The sequence below is a fragment of the Planococcus citri genome, chromosome 2 (assembly GCF_950023065.1).
Source record: "Planococcus citri chromosome 2, ihPlaCitr1.1, whole genome shotgun sequence".
NCBI lineage: Eukaryota > Metazoa > Arthropoda > Insecta > Hemiptera > Pseudococcidae > Planococcus > Planococcus citri.
In genome coordinates this window covers 9,178,617-9,196,998 of record NC_088678.1, presented here as the reverse complement: position 1 = coordinate 9,196,998, position 18,382 = coordinate 9,178,617, and the positions used below count along the sequence as shown (strand labels likewise).

At 39.3% G+C, this 18,382-nt stretch overlaps 1 protein-coding gene across 2 annotated transcripts; it reads right to left on the bottom strand.

Annotated features, from left to right (window-relative positions):
* Window positions 1-8,740: 8,740 nt before the first annotated feature.
* LOC135834548 (mucin-2-like) lies at window positions 8,741-17,476 on the bottom strand. Of its 2 annotated transcripts, none has more exons than XM_065348476.1 (4): window positions 17,233-17,476; window positions 16,835-17,152; window positions 16,630-16,701; window positions 8,741-12,174 (listed from the first exon to the last, which is right to left on the bottom strand). In XM_065348476.1, exon 4 carries the CDS (start codon window positions 10,995-10,997, stop codon window positions 8,886-8,888), a length of 2,112 nt encoding a protein of 703 aa, XP_065204548.1. In that variant the 5' UTR covers window positions 10,998-12,174; window positions 16,630-16,701; window positions 16,835-17,152; window positions 17,233-17,476; the 3' UTR covers window positions 8,741-8,885. The 2 variants fall into 2 exon arrangements, with proteins under 2 accessions (XP_065204548.1, XP_065204547.1); XM_065348475.1 differs by having other exon boundaries at window positions 17,265-17,476.
* Window positions 17,477-18,382: the final 906 nt, after the last annotated feature.

The window sequence follows — 18,382 nt, the reverse complement described above, 5'->3', positions numbered from 1 at the left end:
CCGAGCATAAGTTTCATATTTTTTCATTTACGACACTTAAAACCTCCAAATATTGTCTGGCATTTTTCCAGTACACAGGAAACGAATTCGTGAGACATAGAATTGTGTATAAGGATCCTATGTAGTGTATGAAATACTTTTTGGGATTTTCAAAATGAGAATTTTGAAATATTTGATCGGAAGTTTTATATGGTTTGTTTTCCCTTCACTGGACACATCCTAGAATGTGTTTCAGTGAGTAGAAGAAACCATGATTTTTGGAAAATATAGTTATACTTGTGCTGACCTATTTTTCACTTAGTGAATATTACGGCATTTTTACTATAACCTGGGCTCTGTTGCACTCCAGATTGACACTTTTTCTTATTCAAAATAATCAAACTCATTACGTAGTCTGAAAAATACAGAAAAATGTGTCGTCTGTATAAGCACAGGTAGAGTCCGGATTTCCATATTTTCGAGTATTAAAACTCCTAAAATATGTGATAGTCTAGTCATTTTGCAATTCGTAGGTGATGAATTGATTCAACTTTCAATGCCATTTTATTCACTTAGCAAATTGTCGGTCAATACATTAAAACCATTTGCCCCCTGAACCCCTGAATTTCTTCAAAGGAACAATGGACAAATTAGTTCATTTTATATTTCCAAAAGACTGAATTAAGAGGTTGAATTTTTCTATTGGTCTAAACATCCTGCATACGGATCTAGTTATTCGAAACGAAATTATTATTTCAGAATTTTATGGAAAAATGAGGGTTATTTTAGAAATTTTAATTAGGGAATTTTATCCAAAATTCAGTAAATTTAAATAGTTATGATTTTATAGTCATTCTTTGACCCCTATCCTGTACCTTTGCAAAGGCTTTTTGGCATGTATAGCTATCGTATACGAGACTATAGAACACCAAAATTCCAGCTGATATATTCTAGCAGACAAAGAATGGCGTATTTTTAGTATCCGAAAACGTAATTTTTATTTAGTTAATTTGCATAAAACGGACTTAGAATTGTTTTTTATTTTAGATCAAAACTGTTTGAGACATTTTAAGTTTCCTATTATTACATTTTTGAGTATTTTTAGCTTATTAAATGTGATTTATTTTGGTTTAGAAACGGATTTTTTAGTTTTCAAAAAGTTAAGAATTTTGTCAAAAAATTGGTTTATATTTATTGAATCTGAATTTTCTGTTAGAAATTTCACGGATGTGCTGGGACATATGAATTTAGCACTTGCATATCTTTGGATTTTGGTAAATTTTATTTTCAGAAAATGGTTTTCGGAAATACGTTGGGACATATGCAGGAATTTTAGAATTTTGCATATTTCCGAATTTATGGAAAAGGAGTATTTTTTCTGTTTTGAAAGTATAGCAGAGTATCTGAAATTCGAAGATACGTGGCATGTATGACTTTTTCCAAAAGAGGTTCAATCCACGTCAGGCGCCAGACTACATGAATAGTCAATTTAGACAGGCCACCTATCTTGGAAGATCGTATTTAAGATTTTGCATATTTTCAAAAATCAAAAAAAATCTTGTTAGGAATATTAGAGATTTACATTGGATTTAGGATTGTTTCGAATCATGTATTTTGAAATATATTGAAACATCTGAGACTTTTGAGACCTTTGCCAGCCTTTGCGCTATGAACAAAGAACCTAACAAAAAGATACATTTTGAGACTATTTTATGATTTAGAGCATAAAATAGACTATTTTTGTTCATTTTTACAGTTTTCAGACATGTATTTAGTGAGATTTTTAACACGAAATAGTTCGATTAAATCATTTTCAAAGTTATCTTCGGATCTAATTTTGACTATTTTTACATGAATTTTGCTCAAAAGTTGATTTTAGATGGATTTTATTAATTTTTTAGTTAAAAAGACTGCATAATTTTTGCCCCTTTTCTGACCTTTGCGACCTTTTAGAAGCAAACACTATGATTTTTGAGTGATTTCCGAGTTAAATAATTTGTCTATTTTCTGCAGTGAATGGGACATACGATTTTGGTAAAAAGAAATTTGTTATACTCGGAAATTTTTTAGAAGAAGTTGTTAAGAAAATTTTCATGCAATATTAGTATGTTAGTAAAAAAAAAAAAAAAATCGCGAATTAGTATACTTTAACTCATCACTAATTTTTAATTTTGCAGGCAATTTAGATATCTTTTGAGTCAGATGAATTGCATACTTTGCCATTTCGTGGTGTTTTTACGAAAAATCATGAATGCAACTATCTCAGTCAAAAGAAGGTTATTTGCAATTTTTCAAAAAAGAAGTAGAAATTTATCTATCTCCTACAGAACTATCATTTGAGTACGGCTCGCTATGTTCTAATATTTGAATTTGTCACCATATTTAGTTTAAAAAAAAAATTTGAAAAAATTTGAAAATTTTGAAATTAATTATTTTAAATTTATGGATTTTTTACGAGTATTTTAGCGAGTTTACTGAAGGTATTAGATTAATTTTTTCACTTGAATTGTGCTCTTGAAGAGAGCTTTTTGGAATTCAAGTTTCGGAAAAATTGAAAAAATTGAAAATTTTGAAAATTTTGAAAAAATTTAAAATTTTAAGGGTGGGTTTCTTAGTAAGTCGGACTGAAAATTTTGCAATTTTCAGGAGAATTACGCGGAAGGTGGGCGCCAAAATGATATAGTTAATTCTTGAATGACTATGGAAGAGAATATTATTAGAAATATTACTGAGGGGAGAAGGCTAAATATTACTACGTAAGTAGTTAATATTTCCCTATACCTGGCTAGTCTATGGGTGTCGGAGAGCTCAGAAATCATGCAGAAATACTATATGCATTTATGATCCGATGTAATAATAATAACACCAAAACGATACAACGTGTCTAATTGATTTATTATTATAATTCGATCATGTCAGGTGAATCAAGATATAAAAGAATTTACATAATTTTACATCATTAATATGGACACCGGTCCATATTATGCGTCTCGCGCTAATGAATTAAGATATAATACGCTAAAGTATTATTGTAATCGAAGGTGATGAATTATGCAGGGATGACAATAAACCCTAATTTTGCATACTTACGAAGAAAGAGATTACTTCTCAATACTCGTAAGTATGGGAAAAATTACCTTATTAAATAAATGATGAGGTTACTCACCAAGGTCCACATAATGTCCGCTTCTACTGTCTCTTTCAAGGTGGCTCACTCATACTAGGCCAGGCGACAGCAATGTATTACACGAGGTACCTATTCTACTAGCAGTAGGAGTGATGCCCGGGAAGATCTACTCCATACCCAATAATATCGCGATCGGATAGTTAACTTACTCGAATCACGACTTAATTTCATTTTAACCACTATATGTAGTGGGCAATGCCTGGATAAATAGGGGATAGGTACCCTTACGGGATACCTTACCTGCCTGTCACATCTACTAAGTTTCATATCTGAGGAAATGCGCGTTACGACGAAGCACCGGCGAGCTCGAGATACCTATGCTAAGTAATTTTGGTGCGTTCGCGATGCATTATATACGCATCGCGATCGATGCGTTGCTCGATGCGTTGCCTACGTCACGACCTTTGCGGAGTTAACACGTTCCCACCACTTACGTTCACGCTACCTAGTTATGCTTCGAATAACTACCTACGTAGTTGTGCTTCTAATAACTACTTACGTAGTTGGGCCATATCTCACCATATCAGGCTCTGAAAAATTAAAAAAAAACTGTTTTCATGCTGATTCTTTCATATATTTTATTTTTTTGTTCAATTGAATGAACTAGGTACCTAATTTCTCTCCCCCTCCTCCAATTAGAAAACTATATTCCAACTTGTTGGAGACCAGAAAATGCTCCAAATGTGATTATTTTCCATGATTGCTCAATTTCATTTTTGCTCCCTCCAGACTATTTTTTTTTTTTAATTTCTGGAGAGGACAGAAAACTCGCCTGAGGTTCCAGATTGGTCAAGAGCAAAAGTATTATACGGTTTTCGAAATGGGGTGGGGCGGGGGTTAAATGAAGTAATTAAAGGGTATTCCGCGAAATATTTTAAAAATCACAACAAAAACAGCGTTTAAAAATCACTTCAAATATAAAAAATTGGCCAAAAATGCGAAAATGAACATTAGACCTTCAAATTCTGGTTATGAGGCTTTTAGAGTATGCCTTTACAAAACCAGAAAGTGTGAGTTTACGGAAGCTGAATTTCATTTTGGCCCTTTTTATGACCATTTTTTCCAACACTGGGAAATTCTGAAATCTGCAACAGGCCTTAAAACGTTTTGAAATCTCCATGAATTGATCGAGAAGGTCAAAAAGTAGGTATTGAATCCAATTTCAGCTTTCTATCTCCATTTTATCACATTTCGATTTTCTTCTTGAAAAATATTTTCTATTTTATTTCTCGAAAATCTGTAAGAATAGAAACTTCTGGACTTTGGCTCATTGTTGAATTTTCGAATGTTTTTTTTTTTCATTTTTCTTTGTTTGGTCAACATGTTTGGGATGCCAATATACTCGGTATACTTGGTGTTTCATAAATATTATAATTTTGGTTGTTACTGGTTAATTTTTCAATTATGTTCAAAATTTTTAAAAGTGTGGTAATTTTACCTGGTATTTCATACGTATTACAAGCTGGTAACCTTCGCTTCGCCTTATTTCAAAGTGTCGAGTTTTATTTGCTTGACGTGATTCTTCACCTTAAATGTTCAATCGATGAGTGCATAAAAAACAATTCTTCATAGTCTCGCAGAGTTGTTTTCTTTCTCGTGCTTTTTCTTATTGAATGGACCTGAAATCACGAAAAAATAAAGATAAGAGAGAGTTCGATTGGATAGAAAATAATATTATTATTTTTTTCAATTGTAGGTACACATTTTGAAAACTTCAAAGACAATTTCACATCTAAATTTATCAAAAAATGTGCATTCAAAACAACCAATTGAAACCATTTATTATAGGACGAAAAAAGTGAAGGTACACATTAGAAAATTTACCCCTCTCCCCTCCTCCCCCCAGACAAAATATACTTAAAAGCGTCACAACACAACGCCTCAAGTCTCAACTTACTGCTTGTCCCCATAATAAAAAATGAATAAATATTTCGGATCCGAAAATAACCATTTTATGTATGTACATTACATTACAGAACCATACTGGTCGAAATCCTTCTTCCAATTTTGAACTGCTGGTTATTCTGCGCATGCGTGGGCAACGATCCTACCGAGTTGAAATTAGCTGTAGTAAATGAAGAAGTTCCCAAAATCTCAAGTTGCAAAGGGATAACTACCATCATAAGGCTGTAATTTTTCGATTCCACTCAGTTGTAGATTTTTGAAAAAAATGAAGCAAAAAACCAACGAGTTGGTTAGACAACGTTTACCATTGGAGTGACTAGAATTTACCTTCTTACCCGTTACAATTGGCAATATCACTCGAGTTATGTTTATTTGTGTTATAGACTGAATATTACGATATGAATGAGGCCAAAAATGATACCTATAAAAAAGAATAAAGTTTGGGGTTTTATATATTTCCCAAAAAATTACACCGCTTCATTGAATGAACGATTCGATGGGGAAAATGCGAGTGAAATTTCTTATCAACTGAGTGTTATCCAAATATGACTGGATACGTCTAGGGAGTATGTTAGGTATACTTAGTTTGTACTGTACAGACATTGGTAATTGATTCAACATTTATGTCAGCAGAAAACTTTGAAGGACTAATTGATCAGGCCATCCTTATTTACACAAATGTACTTAAGTAAGTTCTAAAATAAAAAATACTCGGTTAAAAATTAAAATAAAATAAAAACAACGCTTATATTTTTAAATATTTACAAAATTCATTACTCATGTAGAAAGTAAAGTAGGTAATATAATACGCTTATAATTTTTTATAAAACAATACTTGTACAGAAATGACATACTTAGGTAATCGATTTCACAATCATTTCAGTACCTAGATAACTTCGAAGGACTGATTGGTCAAGCTGTTAATGGATAAAGTTCACAGAACATTTTTTCAGAAATACGATATCGGGTCAAAAAAGAACGATAGAAAAACCATATTCTATGAAAGAGCAAAGAAGCTAGAACGAATCCTGGTTAAAAATGAGAAAAAAATTGATGTTATAAAATCAAAATACTTTAGTTCAATTTTACATTTAAAACTGCGAACATATTTAAATTTCCTGTATAAAAGTCGTAAAAAACGGTGGAAAAATTGATTTAAAATATCAATAAAATTATTCAAAATGTGCTACAAATGAAACTAAAATAGATCGAAACTGTAGGAATAAACATTGTGTTAGTAGGGAAACGATCGAATGAACTAAAATAATACTCGAATTCATTTTCTACATTTTAATACTCAAAAATCGTTGAAAAGCGAGGTACAAACTATATCTAACTGTTAACAAACTGAACTGTAATGTGACTTGACTAAGAACGAATAAACTACCCTAGAGGATCGGAGAAATTGGCTTTCAGCAGCCATACGAACGAGAGAAGGAACTGGAGGTAATTACACTCGGTAAAAACGCGCATTTCACGTGAAAATCCCGCCGCCGCGGCGCTGAAAGCGTCGGAAAACTCGGAAAAGTCCTTGAAATCGAGCTGGTCTCTTGAGCGGAGTGAACTGGGAGCTGAGGCGGTGAACTGAGCGTCGCTAACTCGAGAGGAAGGTCGCTGTTGTTTCTTTTTTGGCTGGAACAGCTTGGTGCCGTCTGCACAGACGTGGGCAGAGGTCAATGACCCCTCAATACGAGGTGAATGGGCGAACGGAGCCCCTAAATCAGCTGTGAAGTGAAGAGTGAGTCCTACTCTTGTTTCAGGCTCAGCCGAGGTGAAACTGGATCGCGGAGGATCGAGTGACGGAGGGGTTCAGATGCTGATGAAAGCTGGGTGCTTCAGGAACGAATGAGTCTCTGGTGTGAGGAATGAGTCGAGAGTACAGGCGACAATATTGGTCTGAACTTTGCGATGTGTTTTCAAATCGATGTGTGGGGCCTCTTTGGCCAAAAACTGTCTGTTGAGCGAGTGTGAAATCAATTTGAGGCCTTCTGTGGCTGAATCTGGCGTTGGAACGTATTCTGTGGTGATTAGGAGTGCTGCAAAGAGCAACGCTGGAAGTAGAATGAGCGCAACCAAGAAACCTGATGTAGACAGATTGGCTACTATGCTGAGTAGGTTCACAATCGCATTGAGGCCCTCTGAGGCCTGATTGGGCATTGAGACTGATGCTGGAACTGCAGAGCTAGATGCGTTCAAATGTGCAAAAACGTACTGGAATGAGGTAGGGTTGGTTGCCAACGCCGCTGACAGCATATTTATTGTTATCTGGCGGTCAAATGCGAGACTGTTTGATGCTGTGCTAACTTGAGCTGCTGTAGAGATGATTGAGGTTGTAGTGCAGTGCAACTGGGACTGCTCAGGCGAGAGTAAGAGGAGCGGAGATCTGGGAGGCGTAGCTGACGCCGCTGCCGCCGCTGCCGCCACTGCTGTGAACGGATGCGAAGCTGTCTGATTGCTAGATGAAATGTTGTTTGATGTGATTGGAGCGAATACTGGTGCCGCAAGCGCGCTAACGTTTGCAGTGGTAGGTGCGGTTGGTACTGGCGTGGCAAGCGCCGCCGATGCTGAAACTGGGGCGAATTGTGCGGCTACTGACGCGGTGTGCGCCAAACTGGGTGCTAATGGAACAGGCGTTGGTGTTACTGACGTGGTGAGCGCCAAACTGGATGCGGAGACAGGCGCAGCAGTGGCGCTCACTTGAGTGAAACCTGGCGCAGATGGTGTTAAACTAGGCGCGAAAACTGACGCCGCTGAGGCTGGCTCAACGAGCGCCAAACTGGTTGAGGCTGTTGCGCTTCCTTGAGCGGATTCTGGTGCGCATTGCGCAGCTACTAAGGCGAGTGACGCTGGAACTGTTGCGAAGAAGGGCACAGTGGCGCTCACTTGAGCGGAGACTTGCGCTGCTCGCTTTGGAACGGATGCGGAGGTAGGTGCCACTGCTACTGGGACCAGTGTCGCAAATACTGATGCTGGTGGCGCAGCTACATGCGTGGCAGTTGCGCAGCCAGGCACAGTGGCACTCAACTGAGTGAAAACAAGCTTGTCAAGTGCGCGACTGGATGCGGAGACCGATGAGGTTCTAGCGTTCGATTGAGTGGCTGGAGAACGGACTCTGGTAGAGGGCAGTGCCGGGAACAGTGAATTTGCTAACTGAGTTGGTTTGGGTGAAAGTAAGGCGAGCGATGAAGTGAGCGACATTGCGGCTGCCGTTGCCGCCGCCACTGCATGCAAATTCAATGTGGTCTGATCAAGTGGCGCGACAACATTCAAGGTGGCACTCATAGGAGCGCCTTCGAGCGAGACTAGGGTGGATACTGGTGCTGTAAGCGCAGAGACGTTTGTAGAGGCAGGAACGGCTGTTACTGGTGCGTTAAGCACTGCTGATGAGAAGTTGGCAGGAGCTACTGATGCGAGCACTGAGACTGACACAGGGTGTGTAGATATGGACGCCGCTAGTGCTGAGCTTGGTGCGGCTGACTCTGGCACGCCTAGCGCCAAATTGAATACGAAGGCAGGCGCCACTGCTACTGGTACTGACGTCGCGACTACTGCTGCAACTGCGGCTCTCGTTTGCGCAGAGACTGGCGCTGACCATGCGGTTAGAGACGCAGATGCGATGACTGGAGCTAGAGGTGCGTACGTGAGCTCAAAAAGCGCTAAGCTAGATGATGCGCAGGTGCGCGAGGAACGCGCGTTGCTGGTTTGGGAGGCGAACACCGCTAAACTAGTGCTTCGATTGCGAGCTGAGGAGATAGGCGCGGCAGGAACTGCTGCCAAAAACTTCAGAGGTACATGTGTCGCGAACTGGCTGCGATTACTGCTGCGATTCATTGATGAATTCAATAGAAATGCTGAGAGTGACGTGGATGGTGCCGACAGCAGTGTACTTGTGCTTGCACTGGTAAGAGAGATTAGCTGTGTGCTGGAATGCGGCGGAGGAGGGGAACCAGGCGCCGCTGGATCCGCCTCCAACTGAGCTCGAGTAGGTGCGTGTATGAGCGAAGCTGAGTGCACCGATGGTGTAAATGAGAGCGCGGAGGTTGAGGAAACAACCATCTGAGTTGCAGAACACCGCTAAACTAGTGCTTCGATTGCGAGCTGAGGAGATAGGCGCGGCAGGAACTGCTGCCAAAAACTTCAGAGGTACATGTGTCGCGAACTGGCTGCGATTACTGCTGCGATTCATTGATGAATTCAATAGAAATGCTGAGAGTGACGTGGATGGTGCCGACAGCAGTGTACTTGTGCTTGCACTGGTAAGAGAGATACGAGGCGCATCAAACGCCACCTCCATCTTCACTAAAGATGAATGAGAAGCTAGCTGTGTGCTGGGATGCGGCGGAGGAGGGGAACCAGGCGCCGCTGGATCCGCCTCCAACTGAGCTCGAGTAGGTGCGTGTATGAGCGAAGCTGAGTGCACCGATGGTGTAAATGAGAGCGCGGAGGTTGAGGAAACAACCATCTGAGTTGCAGAGTGCAGTGTAGAAACTGCTACAGACTCAGATGATGACTTGGGTCCGGTTATCTGCTTCTGGAGCGCGTGTGAGCACTCCAATGACATAGAAATGATGCTGTTAGGTGCAAGATTCGCCATGAGTGCCACCGTCGAAGCGGACACTGCTGGCATGGCTACTGGAGCGGAAATGATACTGGAAGCGGTGTTGGAGAATGCGAAGGTTGCTGTACTGAGCGCAGGGTTAGTATCTGCGCTCGGATGTGTCTGTGTAAGCGTCAGAGGAACTGATACAGGCGCATGAACTGCTAACACTGATGCAGTGCGCGCAGGATTGGGCGCATCGTGTGCGGCTACTGGTACTGGTGCTGAGAGCGCTAAAACTGGCGTCGAGAGTGCCAAAACTGGCTTGTCTTGTGTGGAGACCAGTACTAATGACAAGTTGGATCTGACTACCTGTGCATAGGAACGCGCAGGTGTTGCAGAGACGATGCGAAGTTGTGCCGGATGAGCTGCGAATTCAGCCGCCAATGCGGACGTGGCTGGTGCTGGACCCGCGGCAACTGGTACAGGTGTGTGAAGCGCAGAAACTGGCGCAGTGCGCGCAGTGATCGGCGCATTTCGCGCGGATGCTGGAACTGACGCAAAGAGCGCCAAAACTGGAGTGGTGAGTGCGGCTACTAGTCGCGCATCTTGCGCGGAGACTGGCAGAACTGGTACAGGTACAGAAAGTGGTGAAAGAGGTGCAGATGGGAGCGCTGATGACGTTTCTATCTGGTTACTAGGAATTACTCTGGGTGATGATGCATAGACTGGAGTGGTGTTGGTGCTGCTAGAGAGCAGCGCATTTGCGGAAGGCATGGTTATCGCCGCCGCTGCAGCCAACGTTGCTTGAGGCGAGTTGGTCAAGCCTGAGTCACAGGATGACGCAGTATTCGATGCCGATGTCGCCGCTGGAGTCAAAATAGTGAACGTATTCGAGTGTTGAACTGGAAGCTGAAGTAAGGGTGCCGCCAGCTGAGTAGCTGGAAATGGAATAGGTAGTGGCGCGAACGTATCTGAGCATTTGGCCGGAAGCTGAGGTAACAATGCGGTGAGTGAAGCTACTGATCTTGGAGATGAGGCTGGTGGAGGTGCCAGAGACTGGTCCGCGATAAACGACGCTGCTAATAATGAAGATGCGGTCGGCGAAGATGCCGGAGACTGGTCCGCAGTGAACTGGTGTACTGGAGGCTGGTCTAGTGTTGGCGCAACTGTAGTCAAACAATTGGCCGGATTCTGAAGCAAGTATGGCGTGGATATTGGCGAATATTCTGCCGGATTCTGGTGCAGGTATGGCGCAGACATTAGCGAATGTTTGGCCGGATTATGAGAAGAGTATGGCGCGGACATTAGCGAATGTTCAGCCGGATTCTGAGGTAATGGTGTGGCAAGCTGAGCAGTGGAATTTGTGCTGGAAACTGATGATTGCATACTGCCAGCAACTCCGATCTTGCTGGAAGTATTACGTTGCTCTAACTGTGCTTCAGGCACTAACCAAGGTACAGATGAGGCTAGCGGAGATACTGATTGCGATGATGCGGCCGGCAGAGATGTCGGAGACTGGTCCGTGGTGGAAGAAGCTACTGATAACGAAGTAACAGCTGAGGTAGCTGGATACAGACTGGTGAACGTTTCACAGTGTTGTAGTGTGTGTGCTTTCTTGCAGCACGGACACACACACGCAACTTGCTTTGAATTGCAGTTCTCTAACTGAGTAACTAATCTAGAAAAGGTACTTTCTAGTAATCGAGCATCTTCGCCAGACTCATTCTGGTCTTGCTGCCTAAGCTCCTCTGTGAGCAGTGTGAGCTGCACAGCCAACTGGTATATCTGGGTTCATTAACCATACATGTGTCGCTACAAACGATGCTTTACTGTGGGCCCTGAGTCTTCGTATGCCTACAGGGTTACAGTTGTTTGGCAGTGCCATAACTAAAGATGTGCTGATGATGAATATCAGTGCTAAAGAGATTACTCACCACTGTGAGTATTACTAAATGAAACGAACGAACTGAACAAAGGTAAATATTACAAACTGAGATATTTGCAACATCTTAATTTTTGACGATTGTTGTATGTACACGTTATTTTTCAAATAAATTCATTCATTTTTTCAAAATGTTAATAGAAGCTCAGCCTTGAACAATCTTACACGCTAGCTCCTCCACTTCATTTTTGATGTCATTTTCGATGTCATTTTCGATGTCATTTTCGATGTCATTTTCGATGTCATTTTTGATGTCATTTTTTCTGTTCAATAATCGTTTCAGCTCATGAGGTGCCACCCGACCAATCACTCCTTTGAAGTGACTAATCAGGTGACAGTCTACACGGCAGCGCGGAGAGGTTATTACATAGCCTTTCACATTATCGGCAACTTCCACAAATCTTGAATGTTTTGACAGGTGCGGGTTTGATGTCATTATCAATGCTGAACAGGTTTCATCGTCTTTTTCTTTCGCGGCAACTATCACTGCTGGGTGAGGCCCCCCCCACACAGGTGTGACCTCGGTGGATGTACGAATTTTTGTAACGTTTTTCCAACATGGGGAAATGTATATAAACAACATCCCCCTCATCCACATGCAGCGGCCGCCACTTCAAAAATCTACAAAACACAGAAATATAAATTATTGAAAATTTTAATAGGTACCTATTGTTGGTTTTTCAAACAACTTAATTTTACTACTCAGAAATACTTTTTCCTCTTTTGGCGCCCTACAACATATTTGATTGAACAATTTTTTCGAATTTTCTACTACAAAAGAGCTAAGGTAGAGTGGGGTAATTGAGGAGGCGAGAAGCAAAGGGCAATAAGTCACAGATTTTTTTTGAGTTAGCATCACTGTCTTTAGTAAAATTCAACGAGGAATCCAGTGATGTTGGTTTCGAAACTTCAAAGTAATTTTAAACGGGTGAAAATCTACAAAAATGTTTTCAAACGGCGACATATGGCAGTTAAGTCTGCGTAGGTTGGTGTCAAAAGGCAATAAGTCCACCTTTTTTGGTACTTTTTCGTGTTTATTTTTTCTTACCTGTAAAATAATGCCTCGACCATAACAGAAATGGATTCTGCGTTGAATTTCGGTTAAGAAAACGTTTCGGTATTTATGAATAAGCCAAAAATTTGGGGCGGACAGATCCCTCAAATAAGTTTGATAATCTAACTTGACTCTGGAGTCTGGTAGATTTGTCAGTCTCCAAATTTTTGGCTTATTAACTGTTTCATAGTTTGTCTCATACCATCTGGTGAAGTGGTAGGTATTTTTTATCAGGGGCGGATTCCACCATTATATCATAACATTTTTTTACTGAAATATTTTTACCTCTAGTTCATTGAGTAGGTTCATTAGGAATCGTGGAGAGGGCGGTGTGTAATTCTTTTTTGAAGTTTTTTTTTTGGAGGTTGATCATTTCTGATGTTTTTTATGTAAAAAACTCGTCATAGAAATACATTTTCCGCAAAATATATTAGTAAAACGTTAAAAAGGAGCTATAATTTTAAAATTCAGTAAAACTGTTAATCACTTCTCTAACGTGTAACTCATCATGTGACTGGAAGTTTGATTTTCTTGTAATTTCAAACCATTTTCAAGTTATTTAGGGCAAAAAAATATTTGTGATAAGTGCAAAAATGAAAAAAAAAATTGTTTTTGCAATTACCCCAAGTCGGTTTTTTCTGGGGTAGTTGCAAAAACGCGATTTACAGCCAAAATAAAAAAAAATTCAAATTGCGATATCTTACCTTAAACTTTAATCCTTCATGACCCTAAATCGTGAAAATTCCAGATAAATCGATTGTTTTTCTATTTCACATGCATTTTTTTAAAAAACACCTCTCACTTCACTTACGAGTGATTTCAACATGCTTTGATAAAAGTGTTTGCTATGGAGCGACAAGTTGAACCCCGCGAGTTGTGACCAAGTGAATATGTCGGTAAAGGTTGTTGCTTCGACACCTCCTGGTTGGCACAGCCAGAAAATTGATATTTTTTTTGCATGGGGTCACAATTTCGCAATTACCCCACTCTACCTTATACAATTGAGGAGCTCATTGCAAAAGTAGCCCTTGTCACATGAACCTATGCAATCTCCAAACCTCTCCCTTGAGCGTACCCAGTATCATGAATGTAAATTCTATAAAGCAATTCCTCTCAGGGCTACTCAGGGTAGACCAACTTGACGGTCATTTCATCATGACAACATGATCTCCGCATTTGGCAATAGGTGCAATCGAGTGAAAAGGGTCTAAAAGTTCATGTGACAAGGGCTACTTTTGCAATGAGCTCCTCAATTGGGAATAATATCATTCATAATTGTGGGTATCCATAAGAAGGAAACTTATACGGGGTATATGTCCTTTTTGAAGCAAACACATCTTGAGATGTCGTCCTTTAAATGTCAAAACTTCAATAATTTATACCTATCTATCTCTAAGTGGGGTGCATAACAAATTTTACAATTTTTACAGATTACGGACATTATTTAGGAGTACTCACATACCTATACCTACACAGTAATTTTTTTAATTTTTTCATAAACATTTCCCCAGTGATTTTAGAGCAGGAAAACAGTGTAAAAAACAAGGGCAAAAAGGAAAAAATTGGCACATAAATTTTTTCTTCGGGAATGTGTTCAGATGAACTCCCTGAACTACCAAAAAAAACCGAACCTCCTAACCCTGGAGCTAATTTTTTTAGGGGGCTTAAAACCGGTTCCGATTTACGTTTTTTGCGATTTACTCCGAAAATATTAGGTTTACGAGAAAAACAACCATGACTGAAAATGTTTCCCTTCAAATTCTCGACAATTTTATACTACGCTCGATACCCATCCCTCAAGAAGAGTGTCTAAAAAAAGGGTTGGAAAGAGTAGGTGTTTGAAAAAAAGTCAGTCCAATAAATTGATCAAAGTTACCACTTGACCGGCCATAGGTGGTATGGCAGGGGCTGGGTCCAACTCCTCAAAGTCCCTCTGTGCCCCAGGGAGTTAAGATTTTGAAAAATCGTGAAAAGTCGAGTGATATATCGAATGGTATGTTTTCGAGGTCGCTGAGTACGAATATAAACTTATTTTTTGTGTCCCATCCCCCCATCTCCCTCCATTTTGATAATACAAGTCGATTTTTTGTTAAAAATTTCATCCCTACCCCTTGAACGCAGTATCATCCCCTTGGGTTGCACCAAAATGAAAAATCGACCCGTGGCTGGAATCGAAAAAATAATTGAAAATTTGGGTTCGGCGGTACGAAAAACATCGATACAAACATTATTATCACGATGGTAAGAAAATGTATACTTATATTAATTACATTTCTAAAATTAATTCAACATAAGCTAGATGAGAGTCAAATTTGACCCCCTCTACTATCTTCCAGGAGGGGTGTAAAAAGTGGCTCTGAGCCTTATTCGATAGTATTTGATCTGTAGAATTCGAAAATCGCCATCAGAACCTTCTTCCGCCAATTGTATCCGGTGCACAGTTCAAAAACCGTGATTTTTGTAAGAAAATGCCGAAAACCTGCCAATTTTTAACCCCTTTTGACCCCTCTGTGCACTCGCGGTAGAGGTATGCGAAAGTATTGACCTGTAGAATCCGAAAATGACCATAAAAATGCCGATGGAAGGTCAGCGTGTCGTCTAGGGTTGAAAAACTGTAATTTTGGGGTATTTTTGAGAAAAATGCAAAAACTTTACTCAGAAAATCTCAAATTTGAGGCATGCCTCTTCCTCAGATTTTGAAAGTGATGGTATTTTCGAACTCAGCGGGGTTCAATCATATGGAATTGATACCAATATCGCGCCGATAGCCCCATTTTGAAAAATGGGAGTTGAACCCACCCACCCCCCCCCCCCCCCCAATCACCCTCCTTCCCTTCCTATGGGACTTGGCGATTGGCTCCCAGGCTCAAAAATTTCCTTTTGGTGTCCTTGTTCATCATACCAAATTTCATAGCTTTATCATATTCTATAAAGGCTTCTATAAGGTGAACCCGGGTGAGATGCCGCACTTTCAATTTGGGTATGTTGGCAACACTGATTCGAAAATCCAACCGTGTAGGAACTAAACTCTTTAATACAAGTATGGAAATAGATTATACTCTTAAGAAAGTCATAGGATTTTACATAAGTTTTACGTACTGCGCAGTGCGCGAGCACGCATCAAATCAGCTGTTCACGTACAACGTTGCACCCCATAGGTTGCTCCACCGCGTGCCGACACGAACCTGCCATGCGCAGTACTTAACACATACGTAAAATGCTATGACTTTCTTAAGAGCATAATCCTTTTCCATACTTGTATTAAAGAGCTTTAGTAGGAACATACCTTATACCCAACTAGCTTACAGGCAACAAAAATATTCTGCCGACCTAACATATTTTGGTCTGTGGAAAACCTTGAAGTTGAAAAGTGATGAAATTTTTTGAAAAATCAATTCTCATGATTTTTAAAACAAAAATTTTTGTTCAAAATACATTCTGAAATCAGTTTTCAAATAGTCCAATGGAAAGTACATTTAATACAGATTAATTTGAGCTATACAACTTTTTCAATATCAAACAATTTGTTTTTTTTCATTTTTTTAATGGAATTTTTTAAATTTTAGCTCACTAGACACATCCAACACAGAAGACTATTTTTGTGACTTCTGCTCATCCTAAATTTAAAAAAAAAAATTTAACATGTTTTCAATTATTTACATGTAAAATTCCATAAGCCATCTCTCCCATACACATGGAAGAGATGGCCAAAAAAATTTTTTTTTTATTTTTCAAAAAAATCAAAAAATTATTGACCAAAAAAAAAATTGTTCATGGCCACAGGTACAGAACCAGTCTGTATGTAGTACTTTTCACAAAGTATCAAATTTTTAGAGTCATTTTTACCAAATTTATGACGATTTTAAGAATGGTGCGTCATCTCACCTGGGTTTACCTTAAAAGGCAGGTGCAGCGTTTAGAAACCAAGTCATTTTTGTGAATTTCCCAAAACACATATATTTATTACCTATTTAAATAAACAGCTATATACCTACGCATGGGTACGTAATCATTGAACTTACCCGATTGTTTTGATACAGTTACATTGAGGTGTTCAGCCGCCAACGCGCGTAAATCCTTTTTTGGGATGAGAGCTGAAACATCATAATGAGCTCATTATACAAGTAACAGTGATTTATCTTCTACATAGTAAGCATTCAAAGTACCTACACTGTTTTTAATCGTACTAAAACTAAACAGCAAGAGCTGAAAAAATAATTATCATACTTGAATCTATATAACTAGCGACGATTTCCTCTGCCCATTGCTCCATTTCTTTTGCTCTTAGCTCCCTTTCTGCTACCTCTTGCTCCCTTTCTGCTACCTCTTGCTGCCTTTCTGCTACCTCTTGCTGCCTTTCTGCTACCTCTTGCTGCCTTTCTGCTGCCTCTTGCTTCATTTTTGCTGCATTTTGCTGCATTTCTGCTGCTTCTTCCTTCAGTTTTGCTGCATTTTTTTCCATTTCTGCTGCCTTTTGCTCCCTTTCCTCCGGTGTTAACTTTCGATTGAGATCTGATGCACCGTTCTCCGCAATAATATGCTGCACTATAATAATATGCAACCATTTAATTAAATGGAACTTGTCTCAGACTATCGATTCATATTTAAAAAGTACAAATACTTACTCATAAAATGGTAGAAACTTTTTATTACTTACCAATGTATGCTGAAATCACTACAATTAAAACCACAATCACCGACATTCTCCAGTTCTTTGAAAACATTTTTTTTTTATTTGGTGACGATTTAAATTTAAAACTCGGTATCAATGTTAGTTTAAAAAAATACTACAAACTTGCCCTTTTAGTGGCGGATTAAATGAGAAATCGTCACTTAACATGAGACATCTAGTGCAAAGTAGACAGTAGGTTAAAATTGAATTCAATATTCTTCACTATGAAGAAAATATTCTGGCAAGAGAATTTATTAGTAATATCTGATGGTAGATTAGATAGGCATATCAACTATGTACCTATCTGATTAGAAAAAAAAATCAGTGTAATATATGTACTGTAATATTCAGCAAATGAATTCAACATTTTAGTATGTATTATCTGGGACTAGATTAGTTACCTACTTAGATAAAATTATTTAATGTAATCGACAATCTATTAGATAAAAATTCGATATGTAATATAGGTAAGGTAGGTAATCTGACAGAAAGAAATTCGATGCGTTAATATAGCTACTGAAATTTTCAGCAAATGAATTTAACTCAACATTATCTCTAGAGGAAATATTCTGACGAAGAATTCAGTAATATGTGCCCCGGTTGGCACAAAATTGATGAAATCTGACGGTCATTTTGCATTATCATAATGCCAGTCAGATATTGCCGTTTTGGCAGTCAGATTTTCTATATTGACCAATCAGAGACAACCATTTGAACTTTCAATATGGCGTCGCACTAGTCAGAAACGCAGTCATATCTACACTCATATTAGCAGTCATAATTATGACTATTATGACTGCGAATATGAGTGTAGATATGACTGCAGTTCTGACCATACGACGCCATATTGAAATGGTGCTTAATGACGTCAGTGATCAGAAATGCAGTCATATCTACACTCATATTCGCAGTCATAATATCAATACGACGTCATATTAAAATTGTGCTCTATGACGTCAGTGATCAGAAATGCAGTCATATCTACGTTCATATTAGCAGTCATAATATCAATATGACGTCATATTGAAATTGTGCTTAATGACGTCAGTGATCAGAAATGCAGTCATATCTACGCTCATATTAGCAGTCATAATATTGCTTTT

Bases quoted from the DNA above. Each gene is read 5' to 3' on its own strand.
- LOC135834548 (XM_065348476.1), bottom strand. From the start codon at position 10,997: ATGCAATCATCAGTTTCCAGCACAAATTCCACTGCTCAGCTTGCCACA.